This window comes from Polistes fuscatus, unplaced genomic scaffold (assembly GCF_010416935.1).
Source record: "Polistes fuscatus isolate 324 unplaced genomic scaffold, CU_Pfus_HIC Scaffold9, whole genome shotgun sequence".
Lineage (NCBI taxonomy): Eukaryota > Metazoa > Arthropoda > Insecta > Hymenoptera > Vespidae > Polistes > Polistes fuscatus.
Window position 1 is genome coordinate 2,800,510 of NW_025113173.1, and position 24,860 is coordinate 2,825,369.

General features: G+C 33.6%; 4 protein-coding genes and 1 long non-coding RNA gene across 6 annotated transcripts; 3 read left to right on the forward strand and 2 right to left on the reverse strand.

The window, feature by feature from the left end:
• The first annotated feature begins 4,929 nt into the window (after positions 1 to 4,929).
• On the forward strand, positions 4,930 to 8,685 carry LOC122525562 (uncharacterized protein DDB_G0287625-like). Of its 2 annotated transcripts, XM_043648439.1 has the most exons (10): positions 4,930 to 5,151; positions 5,277 to 5,531; positions 5,597 to 5,739; positions 5,841 to 5,991; positions 6,067 to 6,311; positions 6,414 to 6,474; positions 6,538 to 6,737; positions 6,831 to 8,005; positions 8,126 to 8,236; positions 8,314 to 8,685. In XM_043648439.1, the coding sequence occupies exons 2-10, from the start codon at positions 5,429 to 5,431 to the stop codon at positions 8,333 to 8,335; spliced, it is 2,211 nt and encodes a 736-aa protein (XP_043504374.1). In that variant the 5' UTR covers positions 4,930 to 5,151; positions 5,277 to 5,428; the 3' UTR covers positions 8,336 to 8,685. The 2 variants fall into 2 exon arrangements, with proteins under 2 accessions (XP_043504374.1, XP_043504375.1); XM_043648440.1 differs by lacking the exons at positions 4,930 to 5,151; positions 5,277 to 5,531; positions 5,597 to 5,739 and having other exon boundaries at positions 5,850 to 5,991; positions 6,051 to 6,311.
• Positions 8,686 to 10,800: 2,115 nt separating this feature from the next.
• Positions 10,801 to 14,358, reverse strand: LOC122525561 (mRNA (2'-O-methyladenosine-N(6)-)-methyltransferase). Its single transcript, XM_043648438.1, has 6 exons — positions 14,224 to 14,358; positions 13,508 to 13,816; positions 13,281 to 13,436; positions 13,045 to 13,193; positions 11,601 to 12,962; positions 10,801 to 11,489 (listed from the first exon to the last, which is right to left on the reverse strand). Exons 2-6 carry the CDS (start codon positions 13,787 to 13,789, stop codon positions 11,216 to 11,218), a joined length of 2,223 nt encoding a protein of 740 aa, XP_043504373.1. The 5' UTR covers positions 13,790 to 13,816; positions 14,224 to 14,358; the 3' UTR covers positions 10,801 to 11,215.
• A 547-nt stretch (positions 14,359 to 14,905) lies between these two features.
• Positions 14,906 to 15,194, forward strand: LOC122525629. The gene is made up of 2 exons (XR_006305844.1): positions 14,906 to 15,059; positions 15,145 to 15,194. It is a non-coding gene; the product is annotated as an uncharacterized LOC122525629 (long non-coding RNA).
• A 1,607-nt stretch (positions 15,195 to 16,801) lies between these two features.
• LOC122525603 (transcription factor AP-1-like) lies at positions 16,802 to 20,097 on the reverse strand. The gene has a single exon (XM_043648525.1). It carries the CDS (start codon positions 18,542 to 18,544, stop codon positions 17,717 to 17,719), a length of 828 nt encoding a protein of 275 aa, XP_043504460.1. The 5' UTR covers positions 18,545 to 20,097; the 3' UTR covers positions 16,802 to 17,716.
• Positions 20,098 to 20,292: 195 nt separating this feature from the next.
• LOC122525592 (transcription factor AP-1-like) lies at positions 20,293 to 22,462 on the forward strand. Its single transcript, XM_043648506.1, has one exon. It carries the CDS (start codon positions 21,246 to 21,248, stop codon positions 22,077 to 22,079), a length of 834 nt encoding a protein of 277 aa, XP_043504441.1. The 5' UTR covers positions 20,293 to 21,245; the 3' UTR covers positions 22,080 to 22,462.
• The last annotated feature ends 2,398 nt before the right edge of the window (positions 22,463 to 24,860 follow it).

A 24,860-nucleotide genomic window follows, 5' to 3' on the forward strand; every position in this document is an offset into this window, starting at 1 on the left:
ATATGAGAAATTTCGAGGTTTACAAGAGACAAGATTTTATTGTAAGTTGATAAAAGAATTGCCGACGAAGCTTGTAATATCAAAAGGGATTGGGTCCGATATAATATCGACCGGTACTACTTCCAGTTGTTAGATAGTATAACAATCAGAAAATATAGTGTATGTAATATAATTTTATTCATTTATTTTATTTCATTGAAATAATTCGACGAAATATGAGAAATTTCGAGGTTTACAAGAGACAAGATTTTATTGTAAGTTGATAAAAGGATTGCCGACGAAGCTTGTAATATCAAAAGGGATTGGGTCCGATATAATATTGACCGGTACTACTTCTAGTTGTTAGATAGTATAGCAATCAGAGAATATAGTGTATGTAATATAATTTTATTTATTTATTTTATTTCATTGAAATAATTCGACGAAATATGAGAAATTTCGTGGTTTACAAGAGACAAGATTTTATTGTAAGTTGATAAAAGGATTGCCGACGAAGCTTGTAATATCAAAAGGGATTGGGTCCGATATAATATTGACCGGTACTACTTCTAGTTGTTAGATAGTATAGCAATCAGAGAATATAGTGTATGTAATATAATTTTATTCATTTATTTTATTTCATTGAAATAATTCGACGAAATATGAGAAATTTCGAGGTTTACAAGAGACAAGATTTTATTGTAAGTTGATAAAAGGATTGCCGACGAAGCTTGTAATATCAAAAGGGATTGGGTCCGATATAATATTGACCGGTACTACTTCTAATTGTTAGATAGTATAACAATCAGAAAATATAGTGTATGTAATATAATTTTATTCATTTATTTTATTTCATTGAAATAATTCGACGAAATATGAGAAATTTCGAGGTTTACAAGAGACAAGATTTTATTGTAAGTTGATAAAAGGATTGCCGACGAAGCTTGTAATATCAAAAGGGATTGGGTCCGATATAATATTGACCGGTACTACTTCTAGTTGTTAGATAATATAGCAATCAGAGAATATAGTGTATGTAATATAATTTTATTCATTTATTTTATTTCATTGAAATAATTCGACAAAATATGAGAAATTTCGAGGTTTACAAGAGACAAGATTTTATTGTAAGTTGATAAAAAGATTGTCGACGAAGCTTGTAATATCAAAAGGGATTGGGTCCGATATAATATCGACCGGTACTACTTCCAGTTGTTAGATAGTATAACAATCAGAAAATATAGTGTATGTAATATAATTTTATTCATTTATTTTATTTCATTGAAATAATTCGACGAAATATGAGAAATTTCGAGGTTTACAAGAGACAAGATTTTATTGTAAGTTGATAAAAGGATTGCCGACGAAGCTTGTAATATCAAAAGGGATTGGGTCCGATATAATATTGACCGGTACTACTTCTAATTATTAGATAGTATAACAATCAGAAAATATAGTGTATGTAATATAATTTTATTCATTTATTTTATTTCATTGAAATTATTCGACGAAATATGAGAAATTTCGAGGTTTACAAGAGACAAGATTTTATTGTAAGTTGATAAAAGGATTGCCGACGAAGCTTGTAATATCAAAAGGGATTGGGTCCGATATAATATTGACCGGTACTACTTCTAGTTGTTAGATAGTATAGCAATATAAACAGCTTACGTAAGCATCACTTTGAAGGGGTCGAACTCGGTTCGACAGGCGACTGATTTCGGAAAGAGGAAACGTTTCTTCTCGCGTCTCTGAAAGTTTACCCAGAATCCCCAGGTGGGTGAGGTGATGGGTTGGGAGGTGGGATGGGGAGGGGGAGGGGGATAGGAAAGATTTAGTAGTAGTAGGATGGTCATCGTCGGCACAGGTGATCGGCCACACGACGAAGGCTTTCCATCTCCCGTATAATCCGGTCCTTTGTAGATTGCCAGTTTCCCGTGGGCAAGCTTCTCTACGGATTATTAATTATCATTGGGAAGTAAATGTAGCGTAAATTTGTTGCTAACGATAACGATCGATCCGATAAACGTTTACGCGCGACATGTTCCGTCACACCAAGCGTACAATTAATTCGACGAATATATATAAGTGATGGAAGCCAACATGTTCTTCTCTCTTGCTGCTTTTCCTCCTCCTCATCCTCAACTTCAACCTTCTCCTACTCCTCTTCCTCCTCCTCGTCGTCGTCGTCGTCGTCTTCTTCGTCCTCCTAATATTGATTGAAACTTTTGAAAGAGAACATTTCTCGTCCAGCTAGGAAAAGTTGAAGTACATCGTCGCAGACCTAAAGATGAAAACTTTATCATTTCGGGTCTACGCTCCACTTTTCTCTTTCACGCCAGCTTTTCATGACGTTGCTGCTTATTCTAGATAGACCAGCAGAGGCTATTATGTCCCAACTCTAGCACCAGCAGTTCCCATCATATTAATGGGTACCAACTAGTAAGCAAGATGATACAGCTACGGCGTGAAAAAACAACTAAAAATTCGATAGTTGAACTTTCTCTCTCTTTCTCTCTCTTTCTCTCTCTTTCTATACTTTGTCGCTTTTATAACTTTAAGAGGAAAGGATGTGTCTAGCAGAAAAATGATCGTTTTCATAACTCTTCGAGTAGGGTGATCTGCAGTTCCAAAGGGGGATGACGGATCAATGGAAATATTTCGTTGTTATGAGAGGATTAGCGAGGATTACCAAAAAAGATTTAGATTCATCCCAAAAGTTGGCGTTCGCTAAATGCCTAAATCTAGATATTCATATATCCTTGTCTTGTACTAGTATTATATTTTATTTTATATAAGTTCGTCGTGGGTATTATAATGAGTATACTGAAACTTGTTCCTTAGAACATGTTTCCATCTACACAGGATGAACAAGGATTTATTATAAATAGTCGGTTTATATTTTATTTTAATATTGTTTTCGACAATTTGTATGAGTATATCAAATTCGGACAATTAATTGTATATTTTATCATTTATTTATGATACGAATAATATGTTTGCAAGGAATAAACTGATTTCTCAATGATCGTAGGCATGTATAATTTTTTATACATGATATTAAACTTTTATCCTCTAACGTTCTTAAGATGAGTCAAAAAAATATTTTTTTATTATTTAGAAATGAATAATGTGTACTTTTTTCTATGCATTTTCATCGTATTTTAACGTCCGAACATTGGAGAGCTCGCGTTGTAGGTTTAGCGTTAACTTGACGTTTCAATGGAAATACAACCCGGGTAAAAAAGTTGTTTAATCAAAAAAATACCAGACAGAATTCAAAACAAAAAAGAGAATAGAGATTTGACTCGTATGCGATAGATTGGAGGAAACCCAATAAAAGATATAATTCCGAGTACACAGGTTCGGCATTAGTTTACGGTACTCGAGGGACAGGCAAAGGGTTGTGCCTATGGCAATGTTCGTATGGCCCTGCAAACGGTGAGTTACGTAATTCCATGTCACGTAGGGGTGCCACCAAAAAGTTATAATTACTATCTATGTTAAACTATCTGTGACATTTAACTTGTTTCTTTTTTTTTTTTCAACATATACGTATATAGAGTAAATAATATATCTCTAATATAGAAGACTCGATTTAAAAAGTTTGTCAAAATATAAAAATATTTATTTTTCAATGTGAAATTAATATTAAAACATAACCAAATTAATAGCTAACTTTGTGAAATTTTAGGTATGATATAATACAAATTATAACAAATTCAAAATACTTTATTTTAAGGATGGAAGATAGATATTTATCAAAATAACAAATACTGATAAATAAATATCTTTCGGTTACTTTAATTTATTTTATATTACACTAATTTTTTTGTTTGCTTTCAATCGAATTTTTTGGTTGCTTTAGGATTAAGTTAAAAATATTATATAACATTTAATAATTTACTTATAATAGTAAAAAATTTGATACGCTCGATGTGTTCCGCGTGATTTTCAACAGAAACTCAAATGTTCGTAAGATTATTTTCAGTAAAAAAAATGAAATAGTCGCATGATTACCGATTTGCAATTTGCAGTTTTCTACATTTAAAATAACGACCGTCGGTAATAGTAGATTCCTATTTTTAAAATATCGACCCTTGTTAATAGCAGTTTCTTTAATAATTTTGACCGTCCGTAACCTTAATATAAAGTATTACCGACAGTAGTACTTTTCAAAGTAGAAAGCTACCGTTACCGACGTTTTATAAGATCAAGGTAGAACACTACTATTACCGATATGGTGCTTAGCTATGGTGCTTATTTACCTATTGTTTATACATTATGAACGATTAACCTATTTCTTTTTACTACTCTATAGGTTGCTACTTTGAAAATCAACTTTAAATATATCCCCTGCAGTTATACCAACCTTACTTTCATTTTTTTCAAAGTGCGCTTGCGTTATGAATTTGTTTATGCGCATTCGTATAACATATCTCCCACTCATAACGTCACCACTTTATAATTATTCAAAGTGTAATAATTATTTTCAACTAATTAACGATAAATAAAAAATATTTAATAAAATAAAGTTGAGGAGCCGAACAAACAAAAGGTGAGCAATTCATTGAAAACAAAAAATAATAGAAAACTTCATTGTTTTGTTTAAAAATGAGAAAAACGTTTACAATTTTTCAATTATTAATAACTAATTAAATAATTCATTAATAAAGTGATCAATTATGGATTTTGATTGAGCAATTAGTGAGCATTAAGAGCACTTAGTGAGCAATAACAGCATTTATTCATTTTTTTTGCTGTTGCAGTTCTATACCAACTTTTTTGTGCTTATTTTCTCACATTCGAGATAGGGAATATTTTTGATCATGGAATACCTATCGCACCAAGATGAGAATTGCTACCCTATATACGATCAAGTAACTGTAAATACTTTTAACCAAGACCTGTAGGTGGCACGGCGGTGGAAAATAATCGAGCATTCGTAGTTTCTAGTAAATTATTATTTAAGTAATTTAAAATGGCGACGATGTTCCTTTTCTATCGGTTAATAATCTTTCTTTAAAATATTACCATACAAAGTGTTCAAGTTATAACCTTAATATATAAGAGATTTGTTAAATAATTATCATCAAATGCGATATTAATAAAAAATATTTTAAAAGTGTATCATTCACAGCTGAGTATTATTCTTACACTTGCTTTGATTCAGTTAGTAAGAAAATATTTATATTTCCGTTGGATTTCAATTTGTCATCACGTTTCGTATTAAATTCGATCATTTTTGTTTATATATATATATTTTATTAATAGTTTGTTTATAATTGTTGTTTTAGAGTTTGAAAAAACAATGTTTTTCGTATAATTAATTAATCCTTCAAATCATATTATTCTGGGAATGTGTATAGTTGCATTTGTTATAACCAATATGTTTAAATAAATATTAATTTATTTGGAAATAAAAGTAATAGAAAAATATTAAGAAATAATGTCACAAATATCGAGACAGAGGAGGTTCAAAAGAGCTGCTTTGCTCACCAAAAGAACCCAATATTTGGGAAGGTATCCCAGGAACAGAGGCTGCATGGCCTGTAAGTATTTCATATGTGTACATACTTAAATGATTATTCTATTAACTAATATTTTATTCTTTCAGCATACGAACATTTAAGAAGTAACAATAGTTGTTTGGCAAAGGCCCTCTCTAAACAAAAAGAAAAAAAACAACTGCTATTCTCACAAAATGTTGCTTTACTAGCAGAAGTTCAAGATTTGAGTTCAGCTTGTATTAAACGCGACGTAAGTCATTTATTTATGTTTTATATTAAAAACTAAATCAAACGAGATGCGCGAATACCTTCTTTCTTATCGTTATTTTTATTTATTTATTTATTTTTCAGAATACAATAATGAAAGTATTACAAAATGCTAGAGAAATGCTTAAAATATTAGTCACGTTGACTAAATTTGTCACAAATACTATCGCTTCCTGTCAAGAATATGCATCTTCCACGAATACGAACGTACGATTGTCGTGCAATCCATTTTCTAGTAAGGGAATTTTCTATCTGAATGATACAATTAATAAGCTTAATAATCACTTATCAAAGAATTATTTGTTAAAAGGAGAAAACAGAAGGCTGTCAGTCAAAACACCAACTAAAGGAATAGTTAAACCAATGGTAAGTGGGCATACGATTACAAAGCCCACTATTAATTTAAGTCGAGTAAATATACAACATTACAACAATTCAAACAACTTGAGTACTATAGAAGAAGTATCTACACCAGTTTCGATGTCCCCTCCAAATTCAAATTCAAACGAGGATAGTACTCCTAATTCTGTTTCTCTTAGAGGACAACCAAGAAACGTACGTTACAATAACAGCAACAACATTATCAATATATATATATATATATTATAATTGATTGGATAATAAAGTGAACTATTAATACATAATTTATTATTTCAGGCCGATGGTCGCATTTGTAGAATGCCAGAAAGGTTGAACATTACTTCCCCCAGAGCTAGCGGTATGAAATATTATCCTAAGTAATATAACGATAGACTAAAGTTATTTAATTTCATATTTTTAGATGGAGATGAGCGACGATTGAGTAAACGAAAAAGTAGACATTCAGGAAAACCACCTGAGAGACGTTCGAGATCCAAATCTAATAGATTGTCGCAATCAATGAATGGAGGAGAACGTCCCGACCTTATGACAAGTGTTCGTGTCACGTTGAACGATGTTTCCAATTGGTTACAGAATTCCCCAACTATTAATATTCGAAGGGTTTGTTTTTCCCTTATTATGTTATCAGATTATTAATATTTATTAATTGTTATTGTCTGTTATTACATATGCTTTTTATTTTGAACAATATAGCTGAGTTCGACGAAATATAACGTCGCTGATGATAACATAGAAATAAACGATTCGACGAATAATATATCTGATCGACGAAATAAAAATGTTATAATTATTTCGAAAAGACAATTATCGACGGATTTTTCGAATGAAAATAGTAATAATACTATAGAAAATAATAGTACGGGAATTGAAAATGAACTGCCCGAATTAAATGTTCAAGGAAATAGCAGAGATAGTCGTAATGAAGTATTCAACGAGAACGATCCGCTCGAAGGTCCAAGCTGGTTACTTGATAGTTATAATAGCAATTCGTCTTTGACAAATACAAGTATGGAAAGTAGTAGCGAAGTAAGAGATTGTAATAATAAAAGTGACGATAATACTAAGACTTCCACGACACATACAATGCAATGCAATAGCAGTAGCGATAGTGATAGCGACACCGATAGTGATAGTAATAACGACGAACAAGATAATGACGAATCTAATCATTTCAATTGTAAAAAAACTCCATTTAAATCTCGTAGTTTGAAAAAAGAAAGTGTTGTAAATTATTTTCAAGAAGACGATATCAGAATAGAAGAGCACAATAATATGAATAAGGAAGGATTTGTAACACGACAACGTGGAAATTCTACCGAAGCTATGGACGACGATCTCGACGACTTTACTTTAATGCATATGCGACGAAACGTTAACAATGTATCTTTCAATATAAACGATTTGAGATTGCCCGTTTTAGAAGATACCGTTGTTGAATCCATAATTAAAACAGAAGTGGAACCTGAGATGACGACTACGTTAGGAAATTTGCCAGAAAATAGTGAAATTCCATTGATCTTTAATAATATCTGCAACGATGATTCATTAGTAGATCGGAATACGATTGCACTGCCTCCGCTTTCAAATACTGCTATCGATTGTACGATACCAGTGATAGATATATCATTAGATACGCATCGAAAAACGAAATTAAGAAAAACTAATCAATCCTTGGAGTTAGATCATTTTGAAAGTATAACTTCGCGAAAGGCAGCGAAGAGAAAAGAGAAGAAATCTTTAAATGACAAAGATCCGAGCACCGCCAAAGTTGTCTTACAAAAACTTCCACCACATAATAAAGACTTTCACGTTAAATCGCAGCCTTTTTCCTTAGAAGAAACATTATCACAGAATTCTAGCATTTTGTCGTATGTATTATTATTACTTTTTTTTTTTTTTAATACATTCGATCAATATCCAGTGCATTACTTTATTATTCATTGTTTTTAATATACCTTATTTAAGAATTATTCACTTAAAAATTCTAGCGATTCTGAAAGTAGCACAGGGAGCATACACTTAAGTACTTCTAATGATACGTCGAAGCGTCCTAAAAGGCAGAAGGCACCCCAAAATTTTAAGGAACCAAATTTAAGAAAGTAAGTAATATGTCACCTTGAACAATCGAACTGAATTCATTATATATCACTTTATTAATGTTTGCTTTTTATTGTAGAAAGTTAAGAAGATTCAAATGAATATAATATATATATATCTGTGTATAAAGAAAAGAAATGAAAAGAAAAGATGTTTAAGAGAAATTTATAAACAGCAAAATACACTAGTACATTGCGATGTAAAGAAATATTCTATATGATATTACAACAGCACATTTAATTACTTTGTTAAATTTATATGTTAACGATATTACGCTCCCATTTTCTCAACAAAAATCTGTTAAACTCAATCTCGCGTATAATTAATGTTAAACCAATTAGATCTATCTATCCGGTCTATGCAGTAAAATATAATATAAATAAATAAACATAATTCTTCCATACAGTTTGTAAATGATAAACTTTTAGTAAATGATAAAGTTTTATACCAATTTGAATACATATTCATTCGAAGATTAATCGCACCCACCAAAAGTAGTATTCTTAGTAATACATAGATATTGTTCTCGATTTTTACGTTTATACGGTATATACAAAGGTCTATTCTTTTGAGATAATTAAAAATGCATCTGTGATGCCGTTAGCTATGGAGGACCAAGTCCATGATATAATAGTTTATTTTATTGTTCTAAAAAAAAAGGATAAAAATAAAAAAAAGACTACGGAACTTTTATAAAAAGAATTAATCATTAGAATACATTTAAAAAGAGATATAATATTATAATTACCGTGGAAATTAATCTACAGTAACAATATAATATTTAATAAATGTATTTAAACAGTTACTAAAAACTACAGTAGCAATAAAATGAAAAATTGAACAAATTCTTATCAAATAAAGTCATATAAATCGCTTTTTACTGAACAGTAAATCAAACGAATATATGTAATACAGTAATTTTAATAATTCTTTCAATCTAATGAACGTTTACGTAAAATATTCAAACTGTTAAAAATAAATTGTATGCTTTAACTAAACACAAAAGAGATATCCGACGAAAATCTAATAATGCTTTTTGTAAAGAACACACTATTATTAAACTAGAATTAATACAGAAATGAAGTATTCTTTTAACTTGCCAAGATATCTTTTACAGTTTTAATGTGTTATCTCATAGTAGTGTAACTCATCGCATAAGAAACATATCATATTATTGAATACTTTTATATAGCAATGATATGGCTGGCTCTCATTTCGTATAAATAAATATATAAATAATCTAATGATCGAATTTTAATGTGTTATTTCCATGTGTATGAAAGAACACGATTTGTGAATATACTGTGAATTTATAAGATGTACGTTGTTTAAGAAACTACAAGTTTATTAATTATTAACAATAAACGACTTACAACGATGTACTTTGCGTTTAGAGAACACCATATATAGATTACTGTATATTTATTCAGCCGACGAAGACAGAGACAGTGTTTCTAACAATAAAAGAAATCTCTCTCTCTTTTCTCCCTCTTTTAATGATACTTTTAACTTATCATACTGTCGCATTTCATTTGTTATTCATTCATCATTGTTAACGTATCGTTATCAATTTTCAAAGATACGTACGACGACGGTCATTCTTCAATTTGAATTTCGATTTTCATCTCGCCCAAGATTCAGATATACATGAGATATTTTGTCTAGAATTTTAATCTAATTCCCGTCATATTTACAAGAACTTTCCTTCATTTTTTCATTAGAAATGATTGTTTCGATGTAATTTTTCTCATTTCAAGTTGGTCGTATATATTTATCCATTGCACAGAATGTTTAAATCTTAAATTACCTCGACAAACTTTCGAGAAAATGATGGATAATGGGAAACCTTTTGGAAAGATTTCGAATATTTACAAATAAATACAATTATTGGTCGCGAATTAATTTCGATTGGAAGAATTTTTCAAGTTGGATCATTCGTTGATATTTTAATTAGTAAAGAAATGAATGAATTAATGAATGAGCACATATTACATATAGAAAAATATACTCGAAGCATGTTTTCTTTTTTACTTCTTTTGGCAAAAGATCTCCTGCCGTACTTTCCTTTCTATTTACATATACTAAATAATTCGTATAATGATTTTAATCCGACAAAAATTTGAAATTATCATCGCCAAGACACACATGTATATACAACGCGTTATTATAAAAAGGATAAATATTATATCTAATAGAAAAATCAATTCTATAATAATATGCTGACAAAATAATTTAGGGCAACGTAAGATTTTTCTTTTCTCTTTAGATACATTTTATAGTTACGACAGAGTTTCTTTTTATCATATAATATGTAATGTACGATAAAATTGCACAGCCCTAAACATAATGGAAATATCACAAATTATTCGTGTATAATGATTATTTGATATTTGATGTTTTTAAGGCTAAAGTTTTTATTCCAGTAAAGATGCGTCTAACATTTGAAATGGAACATTTCAAATTTTTCTAACTAATTTGATAGCAGAAATGAAAAGAATATATGTATATCTTGTGTGTATATATATATATAATAATAATTGCATAAGAATAAAAATAATAAAGCGCATTTCAATAACATAAATTTTAATAAACCTGGCTATGTGCTCATGTCGATCGCTAATTGCAACATTCTGTGTGCGTGTATAAATAATTATATAGCCTTAATCTCTTATTATCTTTTACAATAGTACCAATTTGATCTTGCATGGCAAGTATACCTAATATATCTTACACGTCGCGTTTCATAAAGCGCGTCTAACACACATGCATCGATCATAATTAATATTTAATATTATTAGAAAAATTAGATATTGCATAAATCTATTCATAAAGTAAATATTTGAGAGAAAGTACATTATTTACAAAAATTAAAGTCGGATGTTTTAAAAAAGATATACGCAAGTACATACATTAATAATCGTAATCTTTTTTAGATATAACGAACTGAGATTAAATTGATATTATAAATTATTTGCATACGATTATGTAGGATGGGTGGATAGCGTTTGTGAGAGTGGCATAGTTGGAGTAGTTTGAGTGGCCAAAACAGAAACAGGCGTCGCAGGAATTTGTTGATGAGTCTGCCTGGACGGAGAAAGAAGTTCTTGTTTATCCCTTTCTCTTTCTCTTCCTGGACGCCAAGCTTCTAACAATGCCTCTACGCGTTCCTCGGTAGGACCCCATCTCGCAGCACCCGCCGCATTTTGCAGCCATACGACCAAAGTTCCATGAGCAGCCCTGATGTTAATTTCCCCTCTTAAATATAAAATGACAATTTGTTAAAAAATCTTGAAATGGAAATATGTTTTATTTATTATTCGATTAATTAATAAATATAGATAAGATAGATATAGATATTAAATATACTTTGGTAATATATGTTGATGTCCGTGTCTGTATTCGTGTTCCATTGCAAGTACCACCACTTGCTTGCGTTTAAAATGACTACTTTCTAGCTTTATTAGAGCATTGGGTGCTGGATCTCGCCATTCGGGTAGAAATACAACAAAAGATAAAGGTTCGGCCGAATCCGCCAAGAGACGTTCAAAGTGATTGACCATCGCTTCCATGAGTTCTTCACAATAGGGCGGATTAGCTTGAAAAGAACCGCTTACGGGTCTAAAATCCAAAAAAGGGCCTCTCGAGCCAAAATAGGAGTCTGTATCGGTAAACGTCGAACAATATTGTCTAAAGTAGGAATTTAAAGGAGAAGCAAAACACTCGAATGTCACGCCAAATGATCGTTGGAGGCACTCAAAAACTGTTACCGGCAGAGCCATTTGAGTAGCTTGTCCCTCGATGCCAAGATATGTTTGGTATCGTTTTAACATACACCATACGCGAGGTAAAAACATTTCAAATTTTCTATCATCGAAACAATTGTACCTATATAAATGTTCTAATTTAGTAAAGTGTGTATTATTAATGCACACTGTGTCACCATGAAAACGTAACATCGTTTGATCACGTTCCGGAAGATAATCCACTTGCGGGAGTCGAGGAGTAGGAAGAGAAAATTGCACCGGATAACACCAAACTTTTCTTTGACTACTGGCAGGTCCCCCCAATGGTATAACGTCCCCTAAACCACTGTCTTTTAATATTTGATTATTTTTATCCTTGACTTTTTTTGCATACTCTGTAGACAAGTGATAAATTTTCAAGCAAATACCCTCGACGCTTCCTTTCACGGTTTCCGTAAGGTGAGGCTGACATTGGCGTTTCAAATGAGCAAGTCGATCCTGAAAATCGTCGAATGTTGCGCCTACTGTCCGGCGCAGCCATTGAAATGTATCTTCGGCGTTCCATTTAACAACTTTCCTGCTTTCCGAAGATGCTGCTCTTGATTCAATCATTTTTTTAGCAGCTTCCGCATAACGGGACAATTGTTTTCTAGCATCACCGGTAAATTTAGGTCTTATCAATTTAATAGGGATATCATTCATTATTTCGCGATACATCGACATTGAGATCTCTGGAAAGCACTGACTCGGCAACAATGGATCTGATCCACAATCTATAACCTTACGTTCCATAAGCCATCGATTAAAAGAATCTTTAGGAGCATCTATGGACTCTCGCGTATGGCAAAGTTCTTGATAGCACATACGTAATTTTGCTAGTAAACCACATCGTAACGCTTCCACTTCGGGATGGACATGTGGTAAATTTGATAGAGCTCTTTCATGAATAATTACATTTGTCGGAATATCGAGATCCCATGGGCCTCTGTTGACAAAATAAAATTATTTTTACTTCTTCTTTTTTCTTCTTTTCACTTCTTTTCACTTCTATCATATGTTATACATACGCCAAGACAAATTTTTTTGGAGCTGGCGCAGTACCATCCTCTGAAGCTCTGCGCTTTACTCCACCAGTAGGTGTACAAAGAGGTATCGATCCATTTCCAGGAACTGGAGGTACACCGCAGATACCAAGGGGATCAGTTATAGGATCAAACTTGAATGCAACAAATACATTGATAAGACCTCTTATATTATTGTAATATTACTTGTTCTATTATAATATTACTTGTCTATGCAATACCTGAGATTTCAAAGAGGGCACGACCCATAAAGATTCACCCGTCAACTTGTTCCAAAAGTAAGGCCTGTTTTCTCGTTTACTCCAAAATTTTTTCCATCCTTGTTGTTGAAGTTCAGGTGAAAGCTCAAGATCGGAAAAATTTGTTGGGGCTAAACCCTGTTACAGTAAGTTGAACATTACACTTTTCAGCTTATTTTCATTTACTTGATTTCTTGACTTCTATTTACCTGAGTCATTAAAGGTGTTTGTTGCAAATGCCCAAGTTGGGAACAATGATCGGTTACAGTTTGAGCCGAAGATAATATAGGAGGTTGAAGTTTAACTGGAGTAGGAACTATAACTTGCATAACCGTCGTATTTGTATCCTGCTGTAGTGTTTGATGATGATGATGAAGATGATGATGGTGATGATGCATATTCGGCGCCGATGACAGAGACGGGGGCGTCGATAGACTGTCCCAAGCTGAAGTATTTCCCAACTCTTGCTTGTTACCACTTATTTCATTCATTATTCGATTGTCCTTTCTCCCAATGCACTTGAAACATTATTTGTATGAGAATATTAATATCATGTTATATCCGTTAACAATACTTATGCCTATGAATATAGAAGAAAAGGGAGAAAAAAAAAAAGATAAATACATTGAGGACATGCAAGGACTATGCACCTGTTGAAAGTTACTCTAAGAACATAAACATATCTGTACAATGATAAATTCAATATTTACAGTTAACATTTAAAGAAAACTTCAAATAGATTGAAATGAATTCTTGGATTCATTTAACAAGTTTGGTTTTCTTTTAGATACTATCTGACAGTACTTGATATTTTCAGGTTTGTTTACATTCTTTTTAAGCGCCCACTAATAATAATCAGTAAATATCCGAAATCTATGCATTTCTTAATTATCGATATATGATACTATTGTAATATATAACTTACCGATTAATAACACAAGTAATTAAAATAAGATATGAGACGAACGTTAGAATTCATTCATGATTTGTGAAATTCGACGCAATGATCTCCACCTACGAGACGCCATTTTCTTGAACTGAATCAACTATCCTGGCAACTACTAAAAGAATTCTCGCGCATGCGCAATAGATTTCCAAAGCGGGACGTGTACAGTCGAACCATTTGCAATCGACCTCGAATACGATAAAATATTTTTTGACGATCATTATAAATGATTTCTTTTCTTATGTTATTCATTTCATTAATTATTTCCACATTAAATTAAGAAAAAACAAATAGGTATTATTTTCATATAAATCCTTTTTTCCAAATAATTACAAAAAGAACATAAGTAATAAACATTTCTCTACTTCCTGGATATATAATACGAGTTCCAAGATATCAAACCAAGTATGTTTATTAATGCATATTCATTTTTATTTTCTCATTTTTCTTAATTTCAAATTCATCTTTTTCTCTTCTCAAATGTTCTATTTTTATTTCTTCTGAATAATCTACAAATTTCTTTCGAGCTTTCTCATATTCATATGCGATATAAATATTCGTTATTTTCTTGAATCATAATACGGTATTATATATAAAATATCTAAAGCATAAACAATGCAAGTAATCTAGATTAATTTTGATTCAATTTGTCCAGATCGAATCAAAAGACGACAACGCTATCTGGATGAATTTTCTTGAATCATTCTCTAACCTAAAATGACAATAAGTCATCCTCTCTAGAATTTACATCGTCCCGCCATATTGAAGTCATTGAAAATTTCACTTCTTTTTGTAACTATAAATAATTAACAAAAGTATATCTATATTATAATCTATATAGAATAATAATTAGACAACAATTATTTAATAAACTAACTGTAACATATTTGATTTTGACAGGTAAATAAAATAGTCGATAATCGATGATCGATAATCGATAGTCGATAATCGTTCCGATCTTATAACTTTTAAATGGGAAGACGCGGGATATAATTTGACCTAACAGAATAAGAGCGCATGCACTGACCACGTGCACGTGCATACGAGTGACCACCTGCAGCAAAAGGATCATTATCGCGAACTTAAGTATGCATCGTGTCGCTAGCGCGTATATACATGTACATATATGTATATATGTGTATATATGTGTATATATATATATATATAGATACAATATATAGATATATAGGTATATGTGCACGTGCAGAAAACATTCTCGCGTATACAAATGCAATGTAATTATCGTCTGACGGCTTCCAAAGAAAACGAAGCGAAATATGCCAGCTGAGGATGTTGTTTAGAATCAGAAATAGAGGCCACTGTGTTCACAAACTTACAAAGAGATTCGATTTGATGTAGCTAAGCGGCTGATTTCCCAACAGATTAATCTCTTTTATGTTCTTTTTTTACTTTTACTATTTATCGTGTGTACGGTATACATTTATATACACAAGATCTGTGATATTTTTGTAACAAAAAAAAAAAAAAGAAAAAAGGAGAGAAGTAAGTTGATAGCTTTGTTATTTGCTAAAACAATATTGTATAAATAATAATATTTAATGCTCAGTATCTTTTTTTAAAATAGCATTGTCCATCTATCCTAATGTAACATATTCGAGGAACATGTTCAATATATCAAGTTCTCGAGTTAGGATTAGTCACTAGTTGGCAAAGTCTATTGCGAAAATAAAAGAACGATCGAGATCGAAGAGAGGGATTTCTCTCGATCCGACAACAGTTGGAACAAGGAGACTCCATTTATGACGTAGCTGTATCTTCCTTATAATATTTATTAATCTAAACGTATGTAAAATCAACATTTGAATTTATTTGCATAACAAAACTCGCGTTTAAGAAACAGAATAGAATTTCTTTGCTTTTGTTTACGAATGTTTTGACAAAAGTATTTTGTTGGCTTATAAACAGGATTTACAATGTAAAATTGTTCGTCGATCTTTGGTAGATAAAAACGACATGACCATTTTCGTATGTTTTTACTTTCAGAGAGCCGTAAAGTTTGCGAAGATATCGCACATGTTGTGTGCCTGTGGTGCCTGTGCCTCGCTGCTTTATTTTCGTCGTCCCAAAAGCCAACGTGGATTCGTGGAAGAACCGGTCGTTTCGAAATCCACTGCGGAGTATTGAGAGGACGAAAGAGAAAGGGGCAAGGGAATAAAGAAAATGGACGAAGGGTGGGGAACGAAGACGAATTAAGAAATCAACGAACGTAAAGAAAAGCCGGTGGTGTTTGGCCGACTTCCAAAATTCGTGACAACTAACGCAAGATTTGTTGCTACGAAATCCTCCTTTTTACCATTTTATCCTTTCGTAAACAAAACTTTATAAGCTTTACAATATACTCGTTTCGGTAGGTAAATCGCGTAGGTAAACGAAATTAAATTATTCGAGAGATTGATAATCTATTGTAAATATATCATCTTATTCTTTTTTTTCTTTCTTTTCTTTTAGAGTTAATACAAATAGAAAAAGAAAAAAGTATACATTTATATCGTATCGTTGTTAAAAAATAAAATAAAATTATCGGTAAAAAATCTTCTTTTTAGTTTAGTTTCGTGTGCTTCGTATGCGTGTTTGTACGTTAGACAAAATTAGAGCGTTTCTGTTCAATTCTCTTATACGCGTGTAACAACATACCTATATCTATCTTTTTATGCATCATAAATATACATATATATATTTACTATATATATATTATTAGTAAACGTTGATATAATATTTGAATAAGTATATTTTGTCATTACTTAGTTGCACGTGCTCTCATCGCATCAGCACCATACTTCTATATCCCAATTAGGACTTAAGCTTATAATCTAAATCACAATTAATTTGTTATACTTTCATCGTACGTACGTTTCTAGTACTATCATTTAGTTCTCTCGTCGTTGGCTTTATTTCATCTACGCGCAAGCAATATATCGATTATTTGATTTATCGTCGATAACTTTAAAACTTGAAATTACCGTTATCTCGAGTAGCGTTATTACGATCGTAGTACATACAGCCCAGAATATTTAAAAAAAAGCGAGCGAACGGACGAACGAACGAACGAACAGCCTTGAAATCTCATCCTTTCCTATGCAATAATAATATGCATAAAAGGCACTGTGTACGCTGTATACATCCTATAGGTATAATGGCACGCATTAGCAAGACAAAAGACCTCGAATTCCTTCTCACTTTCTCTGGACTACAATTGTAAGTCTCTTAAGTCGCAAAAATATAAATCTTTATGAGGTATCGGAAGTCTCGTTGCTTCTTATCAAGCACGTCCTGTTCCAGTGTACAAAATTAAAATGTTGCATAAGGATATATATATATATATATATAATATAATAAATACATAAAGATAAAAGAGAAAAAATACTCGAGCGGGATCTTACAAAAGATAGTGGTCGCAACAGATGATGGATCGATGGATCGATACCTGTATAAATACGCGTGCCCCTATATTTTAAAATTGTTCCGAAACAGTCATTATTTGACAGCCAGAATGAACGTGATCCATCACCTGTTCCTTGAGCCGGCAAATGTGTTCCTTGAGTTTATGCACGACCGTACTCAATTCGCAGTTCTCGGCCTTGAGAACTTTGACCTTGTCCTCCAGCCTGGAAATACGTTCGAGTTTGCGCCTGCGACACTTGGAAGCGGCCACGCGATTCCGTTGTCTTTTCCTTTCGAGTTTGATCCTTTCTTGATTCTCCATATCTATCGGGGACATAGGCGGGGAGCTGGAAACGCTTGGTACCGTTTGCGGTTCGTCCTTTATTTGCATGAGTCCTTGACTAACCGAGGATTCTGTGCCGACGCTTTGCACGCTACCGGGTGGCTCCAAAGTCGTATAAGTAGCACCGTAAAAACTAGCGGGTTCTTGCGAGCTATCCGAGTGATGTAGCTCGTTTAGAGCATCGACGAAGCCACGAGCATAAAGTTCTTGAGCTTCCGTCACCACTTTTGGAAAAAGTATTTGGACCGTCGGTGTGGGCAAGGATGCGACAACGCCCTCGGTGTTGCTGGCGCCATTAGCATCCTGTTGTTCGATTATTAGCCTCTCCAATTCCGGCGATCCTAGTTTCAGCATGTTCAAATCTGGCGAGCTCAAAATCGGTGCTACGTTGTTTAAGGTTGTTGGTAACGGCCCTAATCTCGACGTTTTAACGCGCAACTCTTGCCTCGAGCTGTTTAAATCCAACGTTAAATGATGTTTTCGTAAACCCACGTTATTTTCACGATTCGCGCCTCTGTAAGTGACGTTAGGGTCTTCGTTAAATATTTGATCCATTGTTCAACTTTCTACCATCGATATCCTAGAGAATAGATTTCGTTTTGTTGACGGCAGGTCCGAAGGTCGGCTCTATCTGCCTGTTGTCTTGTCTTTTATTTTCTTTCTTTTCCCCTCTCTCTCTCTCTCTCTCTCTCTCTCTCTTTCTCCAATACGCTCGTTTGCTCGCTCGTTCGACACTTTGGTGAATCACCAATTCGAAGCGCGTCTTTCGTTGAATGTTTTTACGCCGTAACCAAGAGCATGTAGATCCGGTTCGATAAGAAAAAAATCTTTCCGAGAGATTTGTTCAGTGCGTTGAAGATTTTCAAAATATTACGATTCTCTCTCTCTCTCTCTCTCTCTCTTTCTCTCTCGCTCTCTTTCTCTCTTTATTCTAACGCAAGGGCAAAGTTACATAAGCGTATCCAAAGACGAGTTCCCTTTTACTCGTGTAAAAGGGAATGAAGTGATGCACGCGCGTACAATATCTCGCATACTCTCGCGCTTCTTATAAATATCGAATGCAATTTATATTTCAATTCCTCAAACGCGCGGTATCTTCGATGTTTTCTACGGTATTCGTTTTACTCCCACTCCTTTATACGTCACTGTGGGGCGTGGATGCATCTCTTTCTCTCTCTCTCTCTCCCTCTCTCTCTCTCTTTCTTTTTCTCTCTCTCTCTCACTCTCTCTCTTTCCTCGATTCTTATATTTTTCTTCCCTCCGCAGACAAGTTAATAGAAAAAACTTAGCGCACGATAATGAGTCATTGTTAACGCGCGCAAGGGTGCAAAAGCAAGTGTAGCAAAAGCAATTTTCAACGGGTCGTAAGAAAAACGGTCAACACCTACGCGTACGCACGTGTCAAAGCTAATGTATATAGTAGAACGCTTGGTAAAAGATAGGAAGCGTGAACGCTTCCACTGACACTACGCTGCTGTGTCTTATGCTCGTACCACGTTATGTCTATGGCAACTTGTGAAAACCCAACTAAAGCGACTACCTTGTATCCTATGACTCATCCCGCTATAAATAATATTGTCGTCACGAGACAACTCCCTCATTGGTCGACGATGACGTATAAACTTATCCTCGATTGGTCGGACAAGACGCGCTACCAGGAATTGACTGGCGCATGCGTCCTAATTGATCTTTGACGGTCTTGGCGGAGGGATCGTTTGAAAGTCGCGATACGCGCATTTTAGGCCGCATTTCCTTCCTTTTTATCTATGCAATAATTATTTAACTTATTATTTTCTATATTATCCATTTGTGGGAGAAATATTTATCTGAGAACGATCGTTGAAACAATTCGATTAGATCGTTTATCGATATCGAACATGCTTGCGATTATTAGCCAGAATATCGATTATATAATCGTATTTTTAAAGAATTTCAATAAAATGTATTCCACGCGATAAAGGATTTTTCGTTCGATTGAAATGTAGCATGCAATATTTCGACTAAAGAACGATAATGGGGCACCAAATTATGCAACTAAATGTAATAGTTTAGGGATAAAATCTACGGAAATATAAGTTAGTTTCTACGCCGACGTTCAAACGCTCCCTCCGTCGAAAGTATTCGATTGGTTTCTGCGCTTGCGTCGACCAATTCCTAGTAGCGCGGATCGGCCGACCAATAGAATAAGAGAAATGACGACACTAATAACCAATTAGAGAAGAGAATGGTGACGACATTGCTAATAATAGCGACGATGAGTCATGGGATAAAAGCCAGTACCTTTGGTTAGTTCTTCACAAGTAGTCGAAACGTCGCGTGATAAAGAGTGCGTTACGTTTACTATCAACAACTCCCCTATAGGCGTGACACGCGTCCTAACACGTAGCAATTGCGTATCTACCATTTTCTTTCTTCTTTCTTCCTGCCTTTGCTGTCTCTCCCTCTTATCCTCTCTCCCTTCCTTTCTACTCTTTTGACATAGCACGCAGCGAAGAGTGATTCATCCTCTTGTGTACTCCGTTCTTTCGATCGGCGGCTTTTAAGTTGTCGATCGAGCAGTGAAAAAAACGCGCACGTACAATTTCATCCACGTTCGACGTATCGTTGAAAAAAAGAGACAACAAAAAGTCTACTAACGGGAAGGAGTAGTAGAGAGCAACGCCTATGGTTAAGCAGCAACCGCATACGTGACCGAATTTATTGACATTGTCTGGAATAATCGTTCGCTGCTAGTACAGTATTGTTCTCTGGAGCAGCACATTCTTGGATTGGAGAAAAATAAAAGGGCAAGAAGAAAGTAAAGGCGGAATAACTGTTAGTTATGTAACTTTGTCCTTGAGATAGGATCGAAGAAAAAAAACTATCGTCGGAGCAAACGATAACGGGTAATAACGGGCGATAACGGGCAGTAACGGGCAGCCGATTTTTCTTCACCAACCGGATTTGCCCTCGTCCTTGCAACTCGCGTACTATTCCGTCGGGAGAAAGAACGCGTCCTGAATTTCCAATTGATCGGAACGCATCGCTTACAAATTGTCGACGACGAGGGTGCGTGCCTTGGCCAAAGGTTGAAGGAACAAAAGAAGAAAAGGAGAGGGAAAGAACGGCCGCAAGCGTCCGCAAGTAAGCAAGCAAGCAAGCCAGCCAGCTAGCCGCAGATCGGAGCGCACCCAGAAGTGCGAACGGGGAAAGAGGGGAGAGGACTTCCTTGACGACCTTCGAATTGTCATCGACGAAAAACCGTCTCGTGGCATCGATGGTACGAAATCTGACAATGGATCAAACCTTTTACGAGGACGCTACGAGCGTTTACGGTGTTGTCAATCGTGAAAACAATATGACCCAACCTAAACGTAATCTCACTTTGGATTTGAACAGTTGTCAGAGACAAGGACAACAGGCTAAGAGACCGAGATTAGGTCCCTTGCCAACGACTTTGAACAACGTAGCACCGATTTTGAGCTCGCCGGATTTGAATATGTTGAAACTCGGATCGCCGGAATTGGAAAAGTTGATAATTGAACAGCAGGACGGTAACGGGAGTATCGTAGCATCATTGCCTACCCCGACTGCCCAAATACTTTTTCCAAAAACTGTTACGGAAGCTCAGGAACTTTATGCTCGTGGCTTCGTCGATGCTCTAAACGAGTTACACCACTCGGATAGTTCCCAAGAACCCAGTAGCTTGCACGGTGCTACTTATACGACTTTGGAGCCACCCGGTAGCGTGCAAAGCGTCGGCACAGAATCCTCGGTTAGTCAAGGACTCATGCAAATAAAGGACGAACCGCAAACGGTACCAAGCGTTTCCAGCTCCCCACCTATGTCACCGATAGATATGGAGAATCAAGAAAGGATCAAACTCGAAAGGAAAAGGCAACGGAATCGCGTGGCCGCCTCCAAATGTCGCAGGCGCAAACTCGAACGTATTTCCAGGCTGGAGGACAAGGTGAAAATTCTCAAGGGCGAGAACAGCGAATTGAGCACGGTCGTTCATAAACTCAAGGAACACGTTTGCCAGCTTAAGGAACAGGTGATGGATCACGTTCAATCTGGCTGTCAAATCATGACCGTTTCGGGCCAGTTTTGAAAATTGGATTATTTATTTTGAAAAGGTCTATCCAAACGCAGAAAGAAGTTTCGTGGGACGAATTTAAAAATCATTGATTTGATACCACGGGAGTTCGGTCTCGAAATTCCGTTCTCGTTCTTTCATGGAATTGTAAACGAGATAAGGACACGTGCCGTACCAACAATTCTTTTTATTTCTTTCTACATACGTACATGCATGTACGATACAAACATACAGATAGGCGATTTTCTTGCTTCACCTTTTTTTTCTTTCTTCTTTCTTTTGTTAGTCATTTATCAATATCTCCGATGACAAATGAACGAAGGATAAAACACGAGACACCGAACGATGATTCTGTGCTCTATTGGCTTTTAACGTAACGAACCGAAGGATAAGAAAAATATGCTTTTTATATTTTCGATCCTTTTGTTAAAAGAAAAAAGAATAAAGAGGAAAGAAAAAAGAAAAAAAGAAAGAGCCACCCGTTATATATCGAAACGCATAAACTCGTTAAGACTCGTTAGTGAATCGAGATGCGATATTACCGAGGAGAAACGTGTGCACGTGGGTTAATGCGTCCTTGAATGAATGTTGTGTATGTGTGTGTCTGTGTGCGAACAAAGCTGCTAAAAGATAAAAAAGAAACTAACAATATAAGTATCTACCTCTGCTCGCTAAAAGGATATAATATACGACGTGGTATTTAGCATTTACGTGGCGCTTTTTCTGAGAGTAGACAAAATAAATGAACAACTTTAATTTGTTTACTTCTACGATGAACATATGTAATATTTTTTTTTCTTTTCTTTTCTTTTCTTTTCTTTTCTTTTATCTTTTAAGATTTCTTTCAACGACTAATACTATTTTAATAACTATACATATAAATACATATACTTTTCTTTTCTTTTTTGTATTCCAAATTATGAATACTACGTAAAGTATTATTACCGATTCTACATTTTATCTCACTCCGTTTCATTTTATTATCTGTCTATATCTAGTCTTGTTTCATGGGACAAAGTTCGAAAGTTTGCACTAAAAATACAAAATATTCAATATTCAGATATATATATATAATATGCATACGCGAGTACGTATGTCAATTATTATTGTATTGTTGAGGTGCTTAAATAGAAACAACAATCGATACAGTTTTGTCCCTTAAATATGCAGTTTAAATTTATTCATTGATATATTTTATTTTTTGTTTTCTTCCCCCACATCCACCCCCCCCCCGAAATAAAATTATTTTGCGAAGACGTCGTCTATATTATATATCTATAATAATATATATTTTAATAAATTAATTAGATTTTTATGATGTTAATTGTGAAAGAAAGAAATTTGTAAAACATTTTGTCATTTACTAATGCGAATTATTACAAATGGTGTGTGCCTTGTATGCGTTAATGCGTCGCGAGGAGTTTTTAACATACAAAGATCGTCCATATATATATTCACACACACGTACACATACACATATGCTTTTTATTTTTCAACTTATGCCTTTCGACTAAATTGTAATTTTAATTCGATCGATAATATTGGCTTATTGTAATAAAACAACAAATATTGTATAATGTTTAATACTAGATTTACGGATGTTTTGTTCATTAATTTTGAATGATTTACAAACATTGTTTGAATGAACGGTCGAGTAACGAAAAAGAATTAATATTTACGTATATTTCATTACCTAACTAGAAACCAACATATATTTTTAAAAAATAATATATATAGTAATAAAATTTGTAATGAGTCAAATTGGCTCATGTCAGTCCGTAAATCTATTGTTAAGTAAGAAAAAACTAACAAAAATACACGAAACGAGAAAGAAAATGAAAAGAACGCGCAATGCTAAAATTTCATATTTAACAGAATACACGTTGACAATTTTTACCGACAATTATATTGTATAAACTTGTAAATTGTATAAATCTTGATGACGATCTAGTGGTCAACGATGACCCAATGATGAAGAAGCGGATAGGACAAATTTATTAAGTTAGCGATGACATGTGATTCAGTTAGTAAGTTTTAAAAAAGAAAAAAAAAACAATATTAGAATTTATAGCGGTATTGGTGCTTAGAAGACGATTATCGCCGTGCGAGCACGCGTAGATATACGATTTTTAGAAAATAACGCTTTTATATATATATATAATAATATATATATACATTGTATTAACATTATACATTGTATATATGTTGAGACAAAGCTAAAGTCTTTTTTTACGAATAATTTTATTTTTGAATGAAATACAATGAAAATAAAATTTTGTTTATATTCAATTGTATTGTTTGTACATTTATCATATACCTTTTATTGATCACACACACACACGCACACACATTATTATATATTATATATTATTTCATATGTTATTCGATTAAAATAAAAGGATGACAAGAATTGCAAAGCAGGTAAAACAACTTCAGCGATGAATTGCGCTTTGATTGGTATCATACAAAGAATAGGGAAAAAAATCAATCTAACTAACGTTCAGAGAAATCATATAGGCGATTAATTTTCTATCCTACAACAAATAATGTTTATTAGATTTCTAAGAAACGTCATTTTTAATCTACAAATTTTATCAAATTTCCTATTATAGCATTTTTCTTTTTAATGAATTATAACAATTATTTTTATAAAAGCCAAATGACAGGAACTATTTATCGTTTTATTAAAATTAAGCGAAATTGCACATAATATTTTCTTGAAATAAATTAATAAATAATTTAAACACACAGACACATACAATCTATCGTAAAATATAAATATCCGGGGATGACTTA

Bases quoted from the DNA above. Each gene is read 5' to 3' on its own strand.
- LOC122525592 (XM_043648506.1), top strand. From the start codon at position 21,246: ATGGTACGAAATCTGACAATGGATCAAACCTTTTACGAGGACGCTACG.
- LOC122525562 (XM_043648439.1), top strand. From the start codon at position 5,429: ATGTCACAAATATCGAGACAGAGGAGGTTCAAAAGAGCTGCTTTGCTC. The intron at 5,532-5,596 runs GTAAGTATTTCA...TTATTCTTTCAG, and splicing joins GAACAGAGGCTGCATGGCCT to CATACGAACATTTAAGAAGT. The intron at 8,237-8,313 runs GTAAGTAATATG...TTTTTATTGTAG, and splicing joins AAGGAACCAAATTTAAGAAA to AAAGTTAAGAAGATTCAAAT.
- LOC122525561 (XM_043648438.1), bottom strand. From the start codon at position 13,789: ATGAATGAAATAAGTGGTAACAAGCAAGAGTTGGGAAATACTTCAGCT. The intron at 13,437-13,507 runs GTAAATAGAAGT...TTACTGTAACAG, and splicing joins AAACACCTTTAATGACTCAG to GGTTTAGCCCCAACAAATTT. The intron at 13,194-13,280 runs GTATTGCATAGA...GTTGCATTCAAG, and splicing joins TGCCCTCTTTGAAATCTCAG to TTTGATCCTATAACTGATCC.
- LOC122525603 (XM_043648525.1), bottom strand. From the start codon at position 18,544: ATGGATCAAATATTTAACGAAGACCCTAACGTCACTTACAGAGGCGCG.